The sequence below is a fragment of the Setaria viridis genome, chromosome 1, assembly GCF_005286985.2.
Source record: "Setaria viridis chromosome 1, Setaria_viridis_v4.0, whole genome shotgun sequence".
In the NCBI taxonomy this organism is placed as follows: domain Eukaryota; kingdom Viridiplantae; phylum Streptophyta; class Magnoliopsida; order Poales; family Poaceae; genus Setaria; species Setaria viridis.
In genome coordinates, this window is record NC_048263.2 from 24,818,140 (window position 1) to 24,835,386 (window position 17,247).

The 17,247-nt window shown below is 43.7% G+C and overlaps 1 protein-coding gene across 1 annotated transcript; it reads right to left on the reverse strand.

The window, feature by feature from the left end:
• Window positions 1-6,633: 6,633 nt before the first annotated feature.
• LOC117841572 (uncharacterized) lies at window positions 6,634-10,877 on the reverse strand. Its single transcript, XM_072293168.1, has 9 exons — window positions 10,287-10,877; window positions 9,853-9,909; window positions 9,074-9,139; window positions 8,601-8,771; window positions 8,402-8,521; window positions 7,778-7,854; window positions 7,633-7,688; window positions 7,434-7,537; window positions 6,634-7,326 (listed from the first exon to the last, which is right to left on the reverse strand). Exons 1-9 carry the CDS (start codon window positions 10,860-10,862, stop codon window positions 6,952-6,954), a joined length of 1,602 nt encoding a protein of 533 aa, XP_072149269.1. The 5' UTR covers window positions 10,863-10,877; the 3' UTR covers window positions 6,634-6,951.
• Window positions 10,878-17,247: the final 6,370 nt, after the last annotated feature.

A 17,247-nucleotide genomic window follows, 5' to 3' on the forward strand; every position in this document is an offset into this window, starting at 1 on the left:
GATAAGGTCTTCGGTCATTGGGCACTGAAGATAGAGCTTATGCAGGAGCGGTTTTGCCGGAGAGAAGGATTGGCAAGGGCGAGCGCAGGTCTAGTCGCATCAAGCGGCGGATTGGGGGTGGCGACTCGGCTAGCTTGTGGTAGGAAGGAAGGAAGGGGCACTGCAGGCGAGAGCACTGCAGGTGAGGTGACAGGGCAAGCGGCGACGCTAGCAAGCGCAGACCAGCAGCTTTGCCGGGGCACACTACTGGCGAGGTGGGAAAAGGAGTTGTCACTGCTGGATCCATGGTTGGCGAAGGCGGCATCGTCGTGGGGCGCGCGCGTGGGCAGCGCAACAGAGGGGATGGTGGAAAAGCCGGAAGGCATCGAGGTGTGCGGCCGCAGATCCAGGTGAGATGATGAGCGCAGGATGCGAGGCGGTCTGGCGCGGCAGCGGCCAATCTTTGGTCGCAGCGGAGACAGGGCGCCTGGCGCGGCCAGCGAGGTTGCGGGCGAGACGAGGCGAGGCAGAGAGTCTGCAGGGTGCTTCTGCACGTGATTAGGAAGGAGGCGTGCTGATCCGTCTGGTCGGGGCCGGCGACTGGGCGAGGCGGGGCTCGTCGGGGAGGTTAAGCCACGCGGCGGAGAGACTCTGAAGCAGGGCGCACGCTTGCTCTGGTGCGCTTGACTCGAGAGATCTGGGGGATCTGGTTGTGGGTCCATGTTCCAATCTCTAGCTCTCCCACAGCTCCAAAGTTTGGAGGAACACTGACTTTTTGGGACTTAGAGAAAAACAGCGGGTTGTTGGGTGTCAAGGGTCGGGGCTGATTAGAACTGCAGATTTGGGAGCTTGTCTTAAGATTAACTCGGCTGATGAACCTGAGTCGTTACAGACATACTGGTGCTAGGTTGTCTGAGATTTTTACTGAGGTCATAGTTAAATGGTATATTGAGAAGAGATTGTTGGCCTTGACTTTGGACAATGCAGCAGCAAATGAAGTAGCAGTCAAAGATATCATTGCTGATGTCAAGATGGATGGTAATGCATCACTGGTATGTGATGGTTTGTTCTCTCATGTGAGATGTGCTTGTCATATTCTGAACTTGGTTGCTAGGGATGGTTTGAATGTAATTGCACATACAATTGACAATATTAGAGCACTTGTTCTACCTGTTAAAGGATCCCCCTTGCAGTGGGAGGAACTCATGAAGAGAGCAACTAAGTGTGGGTTGGATACAACTAAGGGCCTCTCTCTTGATGTTGCAACAAGATGGAATTCAACCTATTTGATGCTGCGTGATGCCTTATACTACAAGGCAGCATTCATAAGGCTTAAGTCATCAGATCGTCGGAGGTATGAAAAGATCTCTCCATCTTCTAGTGAATGAGCCAAGGCATACAAACTTTTTTAATGCCTTAAGAAATTCTATGACCTCACAGAATTGTTCTTTGGTACTTTATATCCAACTGCAAACTTATTCTATAGAGGGTTTTGTGAGATAAAGCTTTTGCTAGATGATTGGTGCGCTAGTCAAGATCTAACTACTATTAGGGAAATGGCACCTTCTATGAGTAAGAAGTTTGAAAAATATTGGAAGAAGTCCTCTACTACCCTTGCTGTTGCATACTTCCTAGATCCTAGGTACAAAAAGAGGCTCGTAGAAGTCTACTTGAAGAAGTTTCATGGTTTTGGATATCAAGTCCATCTTGATGAATTTTATGATGTCCTTAAGAACTTGTATGAATCAAGTGGATTTAATATTGATAACTTAAATGATTAGGACAAGTACATGGCTGATCCACTTTTGAGGATTAGTTGAAAGTTTGTGAAGAGTATCTTGACCCCTTAAGTGGGTTTTGGTGAATTAATGACGCAAGCTTAAGTGTCTAACAAAGTTTCAAGTGCATAAGCAGGTTTAAAAGGAATGTTGTACATGAAGCAATTATGATTGACCCCTCAAAAGGAAATGAATAGATAAACGGCATACTTTGAAGGCTAAAAGTATTTTTAGTTTGAATTTGAGTATAGGAATACCGCACTACTAAGAGGGATGCGTAATCTCTGGTCTTTATATTGAAAAAGGTGCTCAAAATGACCTAACAAACCTATGAGAGACACCTTTTGCACCTACACATCACATGGGGTTACTAAGTTTGGTGCTAACTTGAGAGCTCCGCATTTTTTCGAAGAATCTTCCGAAATATTTTGGAGCCTGCAGAGTTCCCGAAGGAATTCCGGAAGTCTAGAGTTTTCCAGAAAGTTTTCCGGAAGAATTCGGAGGTTCCGGAGTTTCCGGAAAATTCCAAAACTTAACCCCCAACGGCTAGTTTCGAGGTGAAGGGGTATAAATACCCCCTCACCCCCTCCCACAGTCTCCCTCTCAACCTCACATTGACCTGAGCTGTTCAGAAACATTCAAAGCCCCTCGTTACTCCCCTCTTAGCCTTTAGATGAAGATTTTGTGGGGGATTTAAGGAGGGATTCAAGGAAGAGCAAGGGAGAGTGCTAGTGAGCTGATTTCCCATCTCTTGAGCACTTTGTTCTTCGTCAAGCCGGTGGTTTCACATTTGTTACTCTTGGAGCTTCAAGCTCCTAGCCGGCTAGGCATTGCCAGTGGAGCATCCAAGGAGTGTGGCTACCCACTGGAAGTTTGTATTACCCCAACGATTGAGTAAGTGAGTCTAGCTTGATCTTTGTGGTCGCTAGAGGGAGAAAAGCAGCCTAGGAGTGAAAAGCCCACCCTTCATAGGTTCTCAATGGAGACGTAAGCTTCAAGGTGTGAAGCTAAACTTCAGGAAATAAATCCTCGTGTCTCTTATGCTTGTTGTTCTTAAATTCGTTCATTTTCAAGCATAGAACCTTTTTTAGGGTTTGTGTTTGATCCACTTTTCTAGCAAGTTTCCAACTGTCTATCTTATGCCAAAGGCCTAGAATAACTTGTTGCTTAACCTATATTTGGCGATTTAAATTTCAACAAGTATTTCATAAGGTTGTAGTTCAAATCCTCTAATCTCCGGAGAATCTGAAGATTTCTTTAAAAATTTCGTAAGTTGCGGAATTTCTGGAACAATCTCCAGAAGTCGCTGATAAAATTGTTCGAAGTTGTAAAAATTTTCAGCTTCGACTATTCACTCCCCCTCTAGTCGACATCCTAGATCCTTTCAGTTTGATATTTTGTCTTGGTGGTAGAACCAGAAAGATGAGTAACCTGTCCTTTCCCAAATTGCACGTGACCTGCTGACAGTTCAAGTCCCTATTGTTGCTTCTAAATCCGCATTTAGTGCTGGTGGACGTGTAATTGATCCGTTCTGCAGCCGTGTTGATCTAGAAATGGTTGAAGCTTTGATATGCACCAAGGCCTGGGTCGCCATTTATCTTGTTGTCCTTAATTTTCTATAACAAAATTGATCATATGTCATGCCTGTGCTAATATATGTCTCGCTGTCCTTCAATTTCAGATAGGAGAGTTGGTTCCATTGTGGGTGACCTGGAAGTTCTTGATGCCATTGCTACAAAACTGGCGCGTGAGGTACGTATTTGTAAGTTCTATTATTGTAACATGAGTTCATATTATTTTTTTCAAAATATTTTGTCATTACAACTTCACCGGTTAATTGTTTTGCCTCATTGTCTATCTTGTTGACTAGGAGGATGAAGTTGCTGATAGTGATGAGGAGGTGGAGGGGTTCAATTCAAGGGATTTGGAGTTTGAATTGCAGGACATGTAGGTGTTGCTATTGGTGAATTGTTGTGACTTGTGACTAATGCAATTGAAGTCGGGAGCTTTCTTTTGGCTGCCTACTTGAATTGATGTTATGTATGGACCTATGGAGTATGGTGTATGGACCATGTATCACTGTGTCAAACTATGTTATGTAGCTGCTACTATTAGCCGGTCATTTAGGTATGGATCTTGGTTTTATGTTGTCATGTCGATTTGTGAACTTGAACGGTTAAACCTGAGATGTCATATGATTTATGAATGTCATGTATGAACTATTGTGTCATTTATATCTGCTATCTGGTTATGATTGGATATGCCTCATTATATGGGGGGCATGCTTCATGTATCTGTATTATTTATGTTGAGCTAAGTATTTTGAGTGGTTACATGGGTCGATGTTCCCGAACCGTATTATTGGCTTCCCGATCGTTATCGACATGTTTCTGTTCGAATTACTTCATTTCTAACATCCGGAATTGCCCGTTATTGTTTTCCCGACCAGCTTTCCCGATTTTGTTTTTTATTTCATATAAAAATCCTGGTTAGAGGGTTTTCCCATGCGTTCCTGATCGTTTTAGTCACACCTCATCGAGAGATTTTAGTATTTGAGTCCCAATTTGCACGTCTTTCGTTATTTGATACCGAATTCGCAAACCTTTTGAAATTTTGACACTAAGACATGAGAGTTCTTAATTTAGGTGTTTCTTCTCATTTTCTTCTTTTCCTTCCCTTTAATTTAACTTTTCCTATCCATGTCCGCATCTCTTGCCTGCGTCCTCCAATCTCACCGTCAGACTCCAAATCCTGAATTCCCGATTCGGTCACGAGGGAGTGGAAGGGGTAGTCCAATCAAGATCGGATTCTGACTGCTTCCCCTCCCCTATAAATTGGACAGGATCGAGAGACCAATCTGCGAATCGACGAGACTGATCCTATGTAGTCAAGCCGCCCTCGCTCGCTCGAGTAGGGGTGGCAACGGGCACAAATTACCCGCGTGCCCACGGGGAAAAACCCTGTAGGGTGAGGATATGGATTCTATTTTGTGCCCACGGGCAAGGGTGCGGGTTCGAGTTTGTGCTGTGTAAAAAAAATAACGGGTATAAAAATATCTTACCTATACCCGCAAACCCACGATCCTGCTACATACTACCTGATATGTGGACCCTATACAACTGTATAAGCGAACCAACCTCTTTCGTTCCTCCCACCGCACCCCGCACACCAGGCGGCCGCCGCCACCTCCCTAGGACCCTGACTCCCCGTGGTGAAGCTAGAATAAATTAGAGGGGTGCGCTTGCCTTGTGGGTGCATAAAGTTGAAATGTTATGAGTGCATGTATGGTGAAAAATTAACCTTAATCACTGTTTTGCATTTTTGTTCTGGGTGCATGTGCACCCCCTAATCCTAACATAGCTTCGCCCTGCCGACTCCCCCAGTCCCCGAGGCCGCTCCGCCGGCGCCCGCCCTCGCTCGAGACCGATCCTGTGCAGTCAAGCCGCCCTAGCTCGCTCGAGTGTCTGCAGAGGCCGCATCGAGCCGAAGCACGGCGATGGGATCCGTGCTGTCCTCCACCTGCGTCGCGCTGTGTTCCTTCGTCGGCGCGCTGCTTGACAAGGTGGAGATGTGGCAGATGATGGCTGCTTACCCGCAACTGCGCGCCGAGTAGCGGGAGGATCTGCGGCGTTGGTTCAGGGACCAAGACGCGGAGCAAGACGCGCGTGACGCTGCTGCCAGGTACTTACGTATCGTCTTCTTCTCTGATTAGGAGTGCAATTGCTTGCAAAGCTAGTGAAGCTTAGTATGTTTATTATGGTAATACGAACACGCTTTGATTGATATCCTCTCTATATTCAGGTTGAGAGGTCGTGATCTGAGGCTGAGCCAGCGCTGCAAGTACAAGCATCCGTGCTAGGGTTGATGCTGACAAGAACAAGGTGGCAAATAATGTTTAATTGAGGGGAGATAGACAGATTATATTAGCTGCAAGTGTTTTTGTCCATGTGATCTGTGTTCCTATCGTACCATGAATTAAAACATTAGTTTGATGTTGCCTTTTTTTTCTTTAATTTCTTCTGTTCCTAGGCTTCGGGCCTCTATTATTTGTACATCATATTTTCCACACATCTATAGGAGTCTGAAATCAATCTTGATCTCGCCGGCAACCACCTTTTGGTTCGTATTGTCGGCTTGTATTTTGCCAAGTGATTGGCAAAGAAAAATAGCAAAGAGTTAGAGCTACGTTTCCTGCCATACCAATCCTTATCAACCCCTATGCAACCGAACAAGACCGAAAGATCGCAAGATGGGCGGAAGATGCGGGAACGGAGCAGCAAGAATATTTCTTCTATAAACAAAATAGTAGATGGATCCCAACAACAGCAGTATTGTAGCTGAATGCAAGTATATCACTGTATCGGTGTATGTGTTCTTCTCACGAAAATATTAGTATCGGTATTGCCAAGAACAGCAGTAACCTAAGATAAGAGAAAGTACTCACCACAGGAGTAAACAATCCAAATTGATCACTCAAACAAAATGAGAGGGTAGCAGGATAATATAGAGGACTTACAGAAGTAGTAATCCAGAGCAAGCACCCAGAAGAGCAGTCTGTTCATGAGGCTTGCTTGGATCATGGTATTTGGCTGGCCTAGAGAATTCAAAATTACTTGTTTCCCTATTTTTACCCTTTGTGCATCATCAATGTGTATATATATATTTCTTGTATCTGCAATGAAATCCACCCACGCCATGAAAAGTGCAGTCTACTATGATCGAACAGGGATCTGTATTAAGCTGCATGAACATTATACTACTTCAACAGAGTTACAGAGCAAGCTGTTATCAGACAATAAAGTTATCTCAAGAAGCTAGTACTTAACAGAATGTAATCACAATTTACAAAAGAATCAATTATCTCAGGAAGCATTAGTTAAGAGAATGTGATCACAATTCACAAAAGAATCAATGTACCAAGTCGGGACTTTACATCAGTTTTCAGACAAGGGAGCAGCAGCTACAGATCATCCTATTGGCACCAGCAGTTTGTGCCATCAGAAGAAGTATACACCAGCTACACAAGTATACGCCTATCTATCTCGTCAGTGTATGCCTAATTCTCCATCTACCTCTTTCACTTAGTAATGCTCATCATACTCACGGGCAGCAGTCGGACTCAGTTTCCCCATGCGCAGTGTGTTGATTTGGGTTCTCACTTCTCACCAGTGGAGCTCTCTACCGTGGCGGTCTGTTATTCACCTGATTTCTCACCACTGCAGCTACCTCCCTGGTCTTGACTTGGACTCTTAGCGGTCGGGCTCTCCACCTTGTCAGATTCCTGGCTCGCAGCAGCATCATGGTCGGGGTAGATGATGTCGTAGTGCAGGTTCGTGTATAGCATGGTCACACGGGGAACTTCGTGATCAGGGGGTACTTGATGATGACGACGTGGCCAACACGTGCTTCTTGGCATATTGTCTTGGGAGCCTTCGCCAGTGTAGAGGTCTTGACCAAATTCTTGAAACAGATACTCCACCCGCAGCGGGACCCGAAGTGCATTGACAAGTGCTGTCATCTGAATATGATCTGTGAGGACCCTCGACTGTATAACTTCGACAAAGCACCACTGTTTTTAAAGAGGTAATGTCAGGTTTTCTCAAACAGATGCATTAGCAATTAAGATTCAGAATGAAGTAGTGCAAGAACCCAAGGGAAAGTAGCGGCGATACTTACATCTGTGAGAGTGTAGCCTTCGTTGACCTCTAGGATAAGTGGTTCGAACTCTTCACTGTGCGAGCATATCCAGATAGCTGCTACCAATCTGAGGAAAGCGTAGACTGAAAAACAAAATGTGATGTGTTGGAATATTGAGTTAGGATAGAAGTGGACGAAGGAAATCTTGGTACACCGGGGGGAGGGGCTTTTTACTCACTGTCATTCGTCTTGTCATAGCTGTTGAAGTACTGAAGAAGTTTCTTTTTGCGGTAGCTGAAAAAGGGAAAATGTTCAGTTAACTACGTGAAATTCATTGGCAGAAAAACTCTGATAGAATTGCAAAAAATAAAACATATTAGAACCTGTTAGTTGTTTGTACGTGCTTCCATCTGCTGTGTCTCTTCCATCTCATTACTTTCTTTATCAGCTTCTTAAATTCCTAAAAGAATCAGATAATCAGATAAACACTATATATTGCAATAATACTTACACAATACTGACCGTTTATAGCAAGGTATGAACAGATATGAACATCATAAGAGTCATCTTTGAAGCTTCTACCAGTAAACAACAACTGTTAAGATATTAGTCGAGAAAGACAAGATTATATAAGCAAGTAGGTAAAATTAAACATTTATGATCTGATGATCAGATGACCACACAAAGCAGCCCTTTAATGTCTCTAATTTTATCTCATTATTGCTGTTCTGTGAAAGTAAACTTATCTCAACATGTATTCCTATTAGCATTAGATTGTTACATTTTCAATAAATTTAAATTCGAAGATATGTCAACAGGGTGTAAAATGCTGATGGCATGTAACTATGCCACTACTGTGAAACAATGGTGCACATCCTGCAAATGATGAAAGAAAAAAAAGGAAAGTGAGAGGCCAGATCCAGCTTGTAGCTTGATGTAACTTGAAGAAAATCATCTGTTAACATGTTTATCTCAGAAATAACAAATGTGAAGAAACGCGAGCTTACTTTGTGGCTTCTGGAAAATTCGGAGGCCCACCCAAGGCGCTCATGTTGCCTAGCCACTTCTTTAACAGCAACAAGAAGACGATGTTCCTCATGTGTATCCTGCCTATCAAGAACTTGCTCCTGTTTTTCAGTGACACAAATCGGAGTGTGAACCACTAAACATGAATCGTATTCTAAGGAAAGGGGGGAGGGACATTACGAGGTAGGAAAATATGAAGCTCCTGTAGAAACACTCTCCATCTCCACGCACTGGCCTAAATTCAGAATAGGTGCGACGAAGGTTCAGTGCATTTGAATGAAATTCCACTCCTCGTCCAGCAACCATTTCAAGGAGCCTATAATGCCTAATGATGTCGAACATAGGGATTGTCTGCACAAACAGAAGAACAAAGGAATTCAAATCAAAATGATCTGAACCAGGAAGCAACAGATCTTAAAAGGAATTTTAATTTGTTATGTTGTCAGGTTTCCACATTATAAGAAAAGCTTAAGCCACTAGAAAAATGTAATGTCTTCGCTGATACCGACTGGTTGTTGTTCAGTGAAGAAAAAAAAAGAGCATATACCACATTTCCTAAGTTCAATAGAAATTCAAAGACAATTAGGTCCAATTGCCATCCAATACGAATACTATCAATTAGAAGAGGCGCATAAATAGTATAGGAGTCAAACCTCGTAGTTCACATCGGGATTCGCTATTCTGGAATTTAGGTCAGAGATTCCTATCCTGTCCAAAAACTTTTCAACAGAAAATGGGTTAAAATTCACAATTTCTGCCAGAACTAGCAGCAACAGTGAATAATTAATGACAAGATGAAACATTTTGCACAAGGAAACAATTGAAAGGCAATGTGACTTTTTAAAATGGTACTACAGAAATTTCAAAGAAATTTATCTGAAAATTGTCTACATTGCTAATGATACTGTAACTTCAGACTGTTAGACCATTCATCAACACTAAATCATGTATACTTGGCTTCAAGTTGACTTGTTGTCTTACCAACACGGCAACCAGGATATTGCCCTCAATATACCATTACATTTTGTCGTAAAATGAAGAATAAGCCAAACACTGGCCGTTAATTAAATCAATGCAGGTAATAACACCTTAGAGTTTTTAGAGATTTTAGAACACATCACAACGACAACATTTATTTTCTTGAAATTCCATATCAGATCACAAGAGGGCCTATGAGTAACCAACAATCATCTAATCTGGGATGGACAGAAACTGAATTCAGTAGCATTTGCCCATGCTTTTATCTCTACCCTCTGATCCTACACCATTTTGTACATGATTTCTTGCCACAATTAACTTTATCATCTCAAGATTTCATATTGGAAGACAGAGAGATCCCAACCCCACATCTCAAACACAAATTGTCACAAGACTGCTCGCACCAGCCACCAATTACAAGTAAAAATGTAAGAAATATACAGCCATGTAATACCTTTCTCCAGATCGATCCCTTGTAATAATTTTCAGGCCATATTGTTGCTGACTTCATCTGTTCCAGAATTAACATCGAAGTCAAATATTCCAGCAAGGGAGCAGAAAAAAGAAAACCAAAACTTATCCAGTCTTGTCACCTATTCACATTTATGCTTTGGGGCTTCCATGCCAGTTTCAGACATTAAACTAAACAGTGCAAGAAGAGTTGAATACAACAGCGCAAGAACGCGCACCTACATAATCACTGAAAGATCGTTGCTAGTGCAAGAAGAACAGAAAGACAAAGTCCCCAATCTCGGATGCCACACAATTCCTTGGCTCCAGCCACTAAATCCTCCCCAAGGTCCTCAAGAACGGTAGGATTCGATTTCCCAAATCACAAGCAAGCAGGAATCACTCAAGAACGCAATCGAAAGATCCAAGAAACCGCACCTGCTCCTGTTGCATCGCCGTTCCCTCCGGCTCGTCCTCCTGGTCCATCTCCGCGTTCGCCTTGCTCTCCTCCAACAGCTCGTCGAATACCTCCTTCATATACATTCGCCCTTCCCTCATATCCTTCCACTTAGCCCTCACCTCCATGCCGCTCTTCACCACCTCCGCGTCGGACATCGGCTTCTTGCCTTTCGATTTCGAGGCGCGGACGGCGCGGGGCGGGAGTGGGGGCTTGCAGGTCGCGGACTTCGGCTCCCTTGCTCTCGAGACGGAGGGGGCCAGGGGCGGGAGTGGGGGCTTGCCGCCCGCGTAGCGCCGGCAGGAAGGAGCCCCGATCCCCTTGCCTTTCCGCTGAGCCGCAGCCGCTGCCTCCGCGGCGGTGGCAGCGAAGGAATTCCGGCCTCCGGCTTCCGGTGACCCATGGGCCCGTTCTTGGAGGCGCTCGGAGGGCGAAGCGGGGGGAGGCGGCTCTGCGGCCGCGGCGGTGGCGGTGGCGGTGGCGGCGTTGGACTCCTCGCTCTCGACCGGTTCTTTGGTTTGGTTGCCTTCTTGGTTCTTTCCTGAACCGGAGGCCATCCAGGCGGGAAAAGCCTGACGAAAGTCGGGGCGGAGGGACGGCTTCGCGAATTCTGGGAGAACGAAGGGGGCGGAGTGGGAATACGTGGAGGGCGTCGTTGTTAATTCAGGAGAGTCTGGGAGCTATTTATGAGGATGGAAATTAGCTGGAGTCGGTGGATGTGCAACGGAGGGTGAAGGGTGGCGTGGTTTTCCGTTTTTGGCTGTTTCGTGGTCGGATAATTGCGCTTGTTATGAAAAAGAAAATAGAGGTAAAATGTAGTGTTCATAGTACATACCCTACACACAATGGGTAATATAGGTCACGAAAAATATGTCATGTAAGTTGATGAGTAGGTTGTTAGATGATGTATAAGACAGGAAAATCCTGTGTATTGCAATGCACACTCTCCGACAATGTATGCTCACATGGGATGGTTGAGTTAATATAACTCGAAATGCTATCTTTCTTATTTTTTTTTAAAAAAAATTACTAATAAACGCACTACAGTTGTTGCCTTGATGCATGGATGAAAGCAAGCGTTAAGGATTGGGCTTACTTTCTTTCTCTGTTGATTTTTTTGGACATACAAATGTAATTAGTCAAATTTCATGGGCATAAAGAAGAGAACCATAGAATCAGGCATGTTATATCCTTTAAGGTAAAATTGCATAAGATTTCTTTCTTTGCACTTAGTGTTGTGAAATGTTTACTCCCTTCATTAAAAAATAAGTCAATTTATGAATTCTAGAATATATTTAGTCATATTTGGTGTTAATTAGCTACCGCATGCACGTGCAAATACTAAATAGGGTAACAATTACTTGTTTTTTTTGACAAATTTGGAATTCTAGAATAACGTTTTTTTGGATGGAGGGAGTACATCTGCATAGACATGCATAACTTTAGAAATACGTAGTTTTAAAGTTTTTAATTACAAGTAAATGATTTTAGAGTTGTTATTAAAAAATTTGAGGTGTAGGAAGGTTTTAATATAGCACTGGAAAATTTCAAATTTAAGGTCCATTATTTTACTCGTAAATGTACACGTTATGTAATTTGATCAGAAAGTTAGAGACTTAGTAAGTTTTGAATGTGTCAAGTTTTTACTTCTAAGTACAAAGGTTTCAATATGTGGCTTAAAATCCAGAGATGTACGAAGCGTGGACCATATTATTTGAAAGTTTTAAATCCCACGTACAAAAGATTCAATATACATCCTGAAAATACATGATGTTTTGAATTCCAAGTACAAGGTAGGTTTTGATACGTTCTTACAAGATCGAGATGCAGGAAGTTTTTGAATAGGCTATTTCAAGTTTTAAGGTGCTAGATAAAAAAGTTTTGATACGTGGTTTAGGATATGGAGATATTGAAGTTTCGAAATGTAGATTTGATTTTTTTAGTTCGGTGTAGAAGTTTTGATATGTCGTTTAATAGAGATACGTTGGAAATTTGGAATATAGCATGTCAACGTTTTGTAATCAAGTAGGAAGGTTTTTGATTCGCGACTCCAAAATTAGAGATATATAAAATTTCAAATATGTTTTTTTAAGTGTTTAAAATACAAGTAATAGCCAAATCTGCCTGCGAGAAGAGGTCTAGCATCGAGCCGTGCCGATCCTTCCCGTCCAACGCCTCCACAGGCCCACAGGCTCGCTCCTCCCACGGTCCCACCTCATCGGCTAGCCCTCTCGGCCTCTCCTGCCTGCCTCCTCTAATCTCGCCGCCGGCCTCCACACCCCGATTCGATCACCACTCACCAGGGATTGGAACGAAGGAGTAATCCAATCAGGATCGGAATCTGAAAAGCGGACTGCAGCAGCGTGGTTTCTTGAGCCTTCTCCGATAGCTTCCGATCCCTTCCCCTATAAATTGGACAGGATAGAGAGAGATCAATCCGCAAACAGACGAGACCGATCCTGTTCCGTTGCGCGATCGCTCGCTCGCTCGAGTGTCTGCAGAGACCGGATTGAGCTGAACCACGGCGATGGGATCCGTGCTGTCCTCCGCCTACGCCGCGCTGTGTTCCTTCGTCGGTGTGCTGCTTGACAAGGCGGAGATGAGGCGGCTGATGGCTGCTCACCCGCAACTGCGCAACATGCCGGCTGACGAGCGTGAGGGTGTGCTGCGGTGGTTCAGGGAGCAAGACGCGGAGCAAGACGCGCGTGACGCTGCTACCAGGTACTTGCCTCTCGTCTTCTTCTCCGATTACGGGTGCAATTGCTTGCAAAATCCAGTGATACCGCTGCAAATCTCACGACCCAACCCAACTCGTTCTCAGCTCTAGCTTGGAGGAAGTAGCTAGTGGAGCTTAGTATATTTATCAGGGCCGGTCTTGAGACTTGGGAGGCCCGGGGCGAAAGTAAAACTCCAGGCTCTTTAATATAAATATTATATAGATATATATGAAATGTTACCAATAAATACTTAAATGTATTTAAAAATAATATTCATATCGAATTACTTATACATATTATCTTAAAATTTCTTCTAACATTTCTCAAAGCAAAGTCATGTATGATAGGGTTGATGTCAATCTGGCAAAGAGAATTTCATAATCTTTAATTTAGAAATAAGATCATGTACCCCAACATCAGATGAACCATCGACATGATATCGCACAGTGCTGAATTATTATAAATATACAATAGTTATAAATCAGATGAAATTAAATAACTTGTGATAGTAATTAATAATTAATGGTATGGAGAATTGGGAAATTGACAATCGAGTAGTGTACCCGGGTGCCGGCATAGTTGAATAGGAACCGTCTAATCACGTCCGGTAGAGTCGAATAGTAAATAGAATAACACGCGCACGAGACACAACTTCGGAGGGATCACCGGGCGCAGCCGCGTAGCACGGCATTGGCGGCAGCAAGGCAGCTTTTGGCGGCGGCGCTAGGGCCTATGGCGTGTGCGATCTATTGCCTGTGCGCCTGCCTTTAGGAAATAGCCATGATCATTAGTCTGACACGGGTGGAGCTCGGTATTTTGTTTATTTTGTTTCGTTTCTTTCTATTAGAGCCTCCGATTGTTTAATTGTTGGGCCTATCACCACCTGTGCATCGCGTATTCACGTTCTGCCTAGGTGCTGCACGCGCCTGACGCCTGGGAACGGGCCCTCGGAGTTGGGGACCAGGGCAGCCGCCCCCCTGCCCTGCCCTGCCCCCCCCCCCCCCCCCCCCCCCCCCCCCACCCCCCGGCCGCGCGGCCCTGTATTTATGGTAATACGAACACGTTTTGATTGATATCCTCTATATATTCAGGTTGAGAGGTCGTGATCTGGGGTTGGGCCAGCGCTGCAATTACCGGCATCCGTGCTAGGGTTGATTCTGACAAGAACAAGGTGGCAGAGAATGTTTAAGTGAGGGGAGATAGGCAGATTATATTAGCTGCAAGTGTTTTTGTTCATGTGGTCTGTACTCTGTACCATGAATTAAAACACTGATTTAGTGTTGTTTTTCTATACCTCTTCTGTTCATGGGCTTTGACCTCTAGTATTTGTTCATACGTCTCCTATAGTATGACCGAATGAGCGTAAAAATTTGATCTTAATTTCAGACACCGCTTAGTGACCTTTGGGTTTAGGCTATTCTCAGTGGAAGTTTCATTCTCATTTAATGATGCGACACATCTGCAATTTTGATGACATATCATATCATGCTAATTATGAAGAGAGAGAGGGAAGTAGTTTCATCATGATGAAACTATGTATACATTGTTTCCAAGACTATGAAACTCGATGAAACTAGCATTAGGGACTAGAGAGTTTCATCTCATCTCATCATGTTGAGTCACGTACCTCACAATTAAATGGTATGTCCAGCTTATAAAACTACAAAATGAAACTCTGCATTGGGAGACATTGTTTCATTAATATACTCAAACCTCTTTTGCTGACGTGTCATTTTTGGAAACCGCAAGATGAAACTCCCCACTGGGAATAAGCTCATGGGTTTTGGGAGTGGGAGTTAACGGGTTGGATTATACCCAATGATTGCCATGCACTATTGCATTGGGAGGGATTGGTAGGGGATTCATCTACAAGGAGAAGATGCAACAATTGACGACGTATTTTACAATATTGATATGTATTTTTGTAGTGGCTATTAAACTTTAATAACGCAAAGCATGTATGTATTCATGTGAGTGATGTCACAACATTCTTGAAAATTAGACAAACCAAGCACTATAATCTCAAAACAAAATGTCTTCATAAGTACAACCACCAAAAGAATTCAACAACTAAGAAGCTGCTACAACTTTAGCATCAAATAAAACGGCATTTCTCACCCCCGAACTGTTGGTGCGTGCACGCACAACGGAAATAACGACGTGGGATCGACAGGGTGGGGCTATGGGGGCTCCCAACTGCCGGCGCCCGGGAGCTGCCAATTGTGTGCATGCTCTCGAGATTCTTGCCTGTTACAATTTCCAAGTGGCGGAAGCTAGCTAAGGCGCCACCATTTGCACGTGCCCGGCTGGCACGTCGAAAATCCATTTGCAAAAGTTGGCATGAAACATGTTAAATCCTTCAAAATCGATGTCCGAGTGCTGCTGCTTTATGCTCACACTTGTCATTTCGTCGGGCACAGCAAACGCGAGCCATGCCAATGCCCGAGTACGGGACCAATCCAAGCCGGAGCATAGACGAGGAGGATGCGGCTGCGACAGCCTGGCTGATCTAGAAAATCATACATCCCTCTTGCATTCTGAAGAACTGATATGGTTTACATATTTTCAGTTTTAAACTATGCAGCAACGACATGAACATCGTAACAGGAACTTCCTAGCAATTGTCTCCGTTCTAAAATATAATACATAGGACAAGCTTTATTTTATTTTTAAACTGATTGTCTTGTTCTAAACGTCATATATTTAAACAGAGGGAATATATTGTTTTGCATTGATCATATATGAACACTGAACCAAGTTCATGCAAGGCAAATACCTCTCGTTGCCATACAAGTTAATCTAATATTTGTATTCCATTATAATTACATCAGGCCAACACAACACTTGATTTTGCCATAAAAGTTCAGCCAGACAACATGATAGGCTGACAACTATACAGGATTGAAAAAGAATTGCAAAGGAGACAGGAAATGCAAGCTCATCAGAAGTATAAACATAAGAGAAAGCACAAGAAAAAATATTATGAGGAAAGTAGATCTCAAGAATCAAGTTATGAGAATGTGATCACAATTCACGAAAGAATCAACGTATCGGGTCAATACTTTGACCGACCTGGCGACCTACAAACAAACTTCTCATCCTTGTCAGAGTTTTCAGAAAAGGAGCAGCTATTGATCATTCAGTTGGCACCCGCAGCTTCTGCCAACAGAAGAAAAAAAGAACTCCAGAAGAATATGTCTATTTATCTCATCAGTGTATGCCTAATTAGATACCTGGCGTTTCACTCAGCAATGCTCCTACACTCATCATACTCATGGGCGCTAGTCGAAGTCAACTTTCGCCTGCACATCATGTTGATTTGGATTTGCACACCAGTGGAGCTCTTCCCCCGGGCAATACGTTGACTTGAATTCCGACCACTCCAGCTATCTCCCCGAGCAATCTGTTGACTTGAACTCGCAGCAACCAGCCTTTGTACCTGTGCAATCTGCTGACTACACCTCTCATCAACAGAAGGAACATCACGACAGTGGGGATAGATGATGTCGTAGTGAGCATTCGTGTATAGCACGGTCACACAGGGAACTACATGACCACGGGGTACTTGATGATGACGACGTGGCCAGCATGTATTTCTTGGCGTATCGTCTTGGGTGTCCTCTTGACCCGTGTAGAGGTCTTGACCAGCTCCTTGTAAGAGATACTCCACTCGCAGTGGCACCCCAAGCGTGGTGACTAATGCTGTCATCTGAACATGATCTGTGAAGACCTTACACTGGATAACTTCGCGACAGCACCACTGTTTTAAAAGAGAAAAGTGCAGGTAGAATGTGTTGTCAAGTTTTCTCGAACAGATGCATTGGCTGCTCAGAAGTAATGCAACCGCCCAATGGAAAGTGATGGCGTTACTTACATCTCTGAGAGTGCAATCTTCATTGAGCTCAGGTACAAGCGGTTCAAACTCTTCACTATGCGAGCATATCCAGATAGCTGCTACCAATCTGAGGAAAGTAAAAACTGACCAACAACATGTGTTGGAACAATGAACTAGATGAAGTTGAGGAAGGGATGCTTGGTTCAAGGGGGATATTTCACTCACTGTCGTTTGTCCTGCCATAACCACTGAAGAAGTTGAGAAGCTTCTGTGTGCGATAGCTGAAAAATTGCACAGGTTCCATAAACCACATGAAAATGCATTGCCAGTAAACCTTTGATGGAATTTTAGAAAACCAAACATATTAGAAACCTGTTAGTAGTTGGTACA

Bases quoted from the DNA above. Each gene is read 5' to 3' on its own strand.
- LOC117841572 (XM_072293168.1), bottom strand. From the start codon at position 10,862: ATGGCCTCCGGTTCAGGAAAGAACCAAGAAGGCAACCAAACCAAAGAA. The intron at 8,772-9,073 runs GTTTGACTCCTA...CTGTTTGTGCAG, and splicing joins ATCCCGATGTGAACTACGAG to ACAATCCCTATGTTCGACAT. The intron at 8,522-8,600 runs GTAATGTCCCTC...ACTGAAAAACAG, and splicing joins GCTTCATATTTTCCTACCTC to GAGCAAGTTCTTGATAGGCA.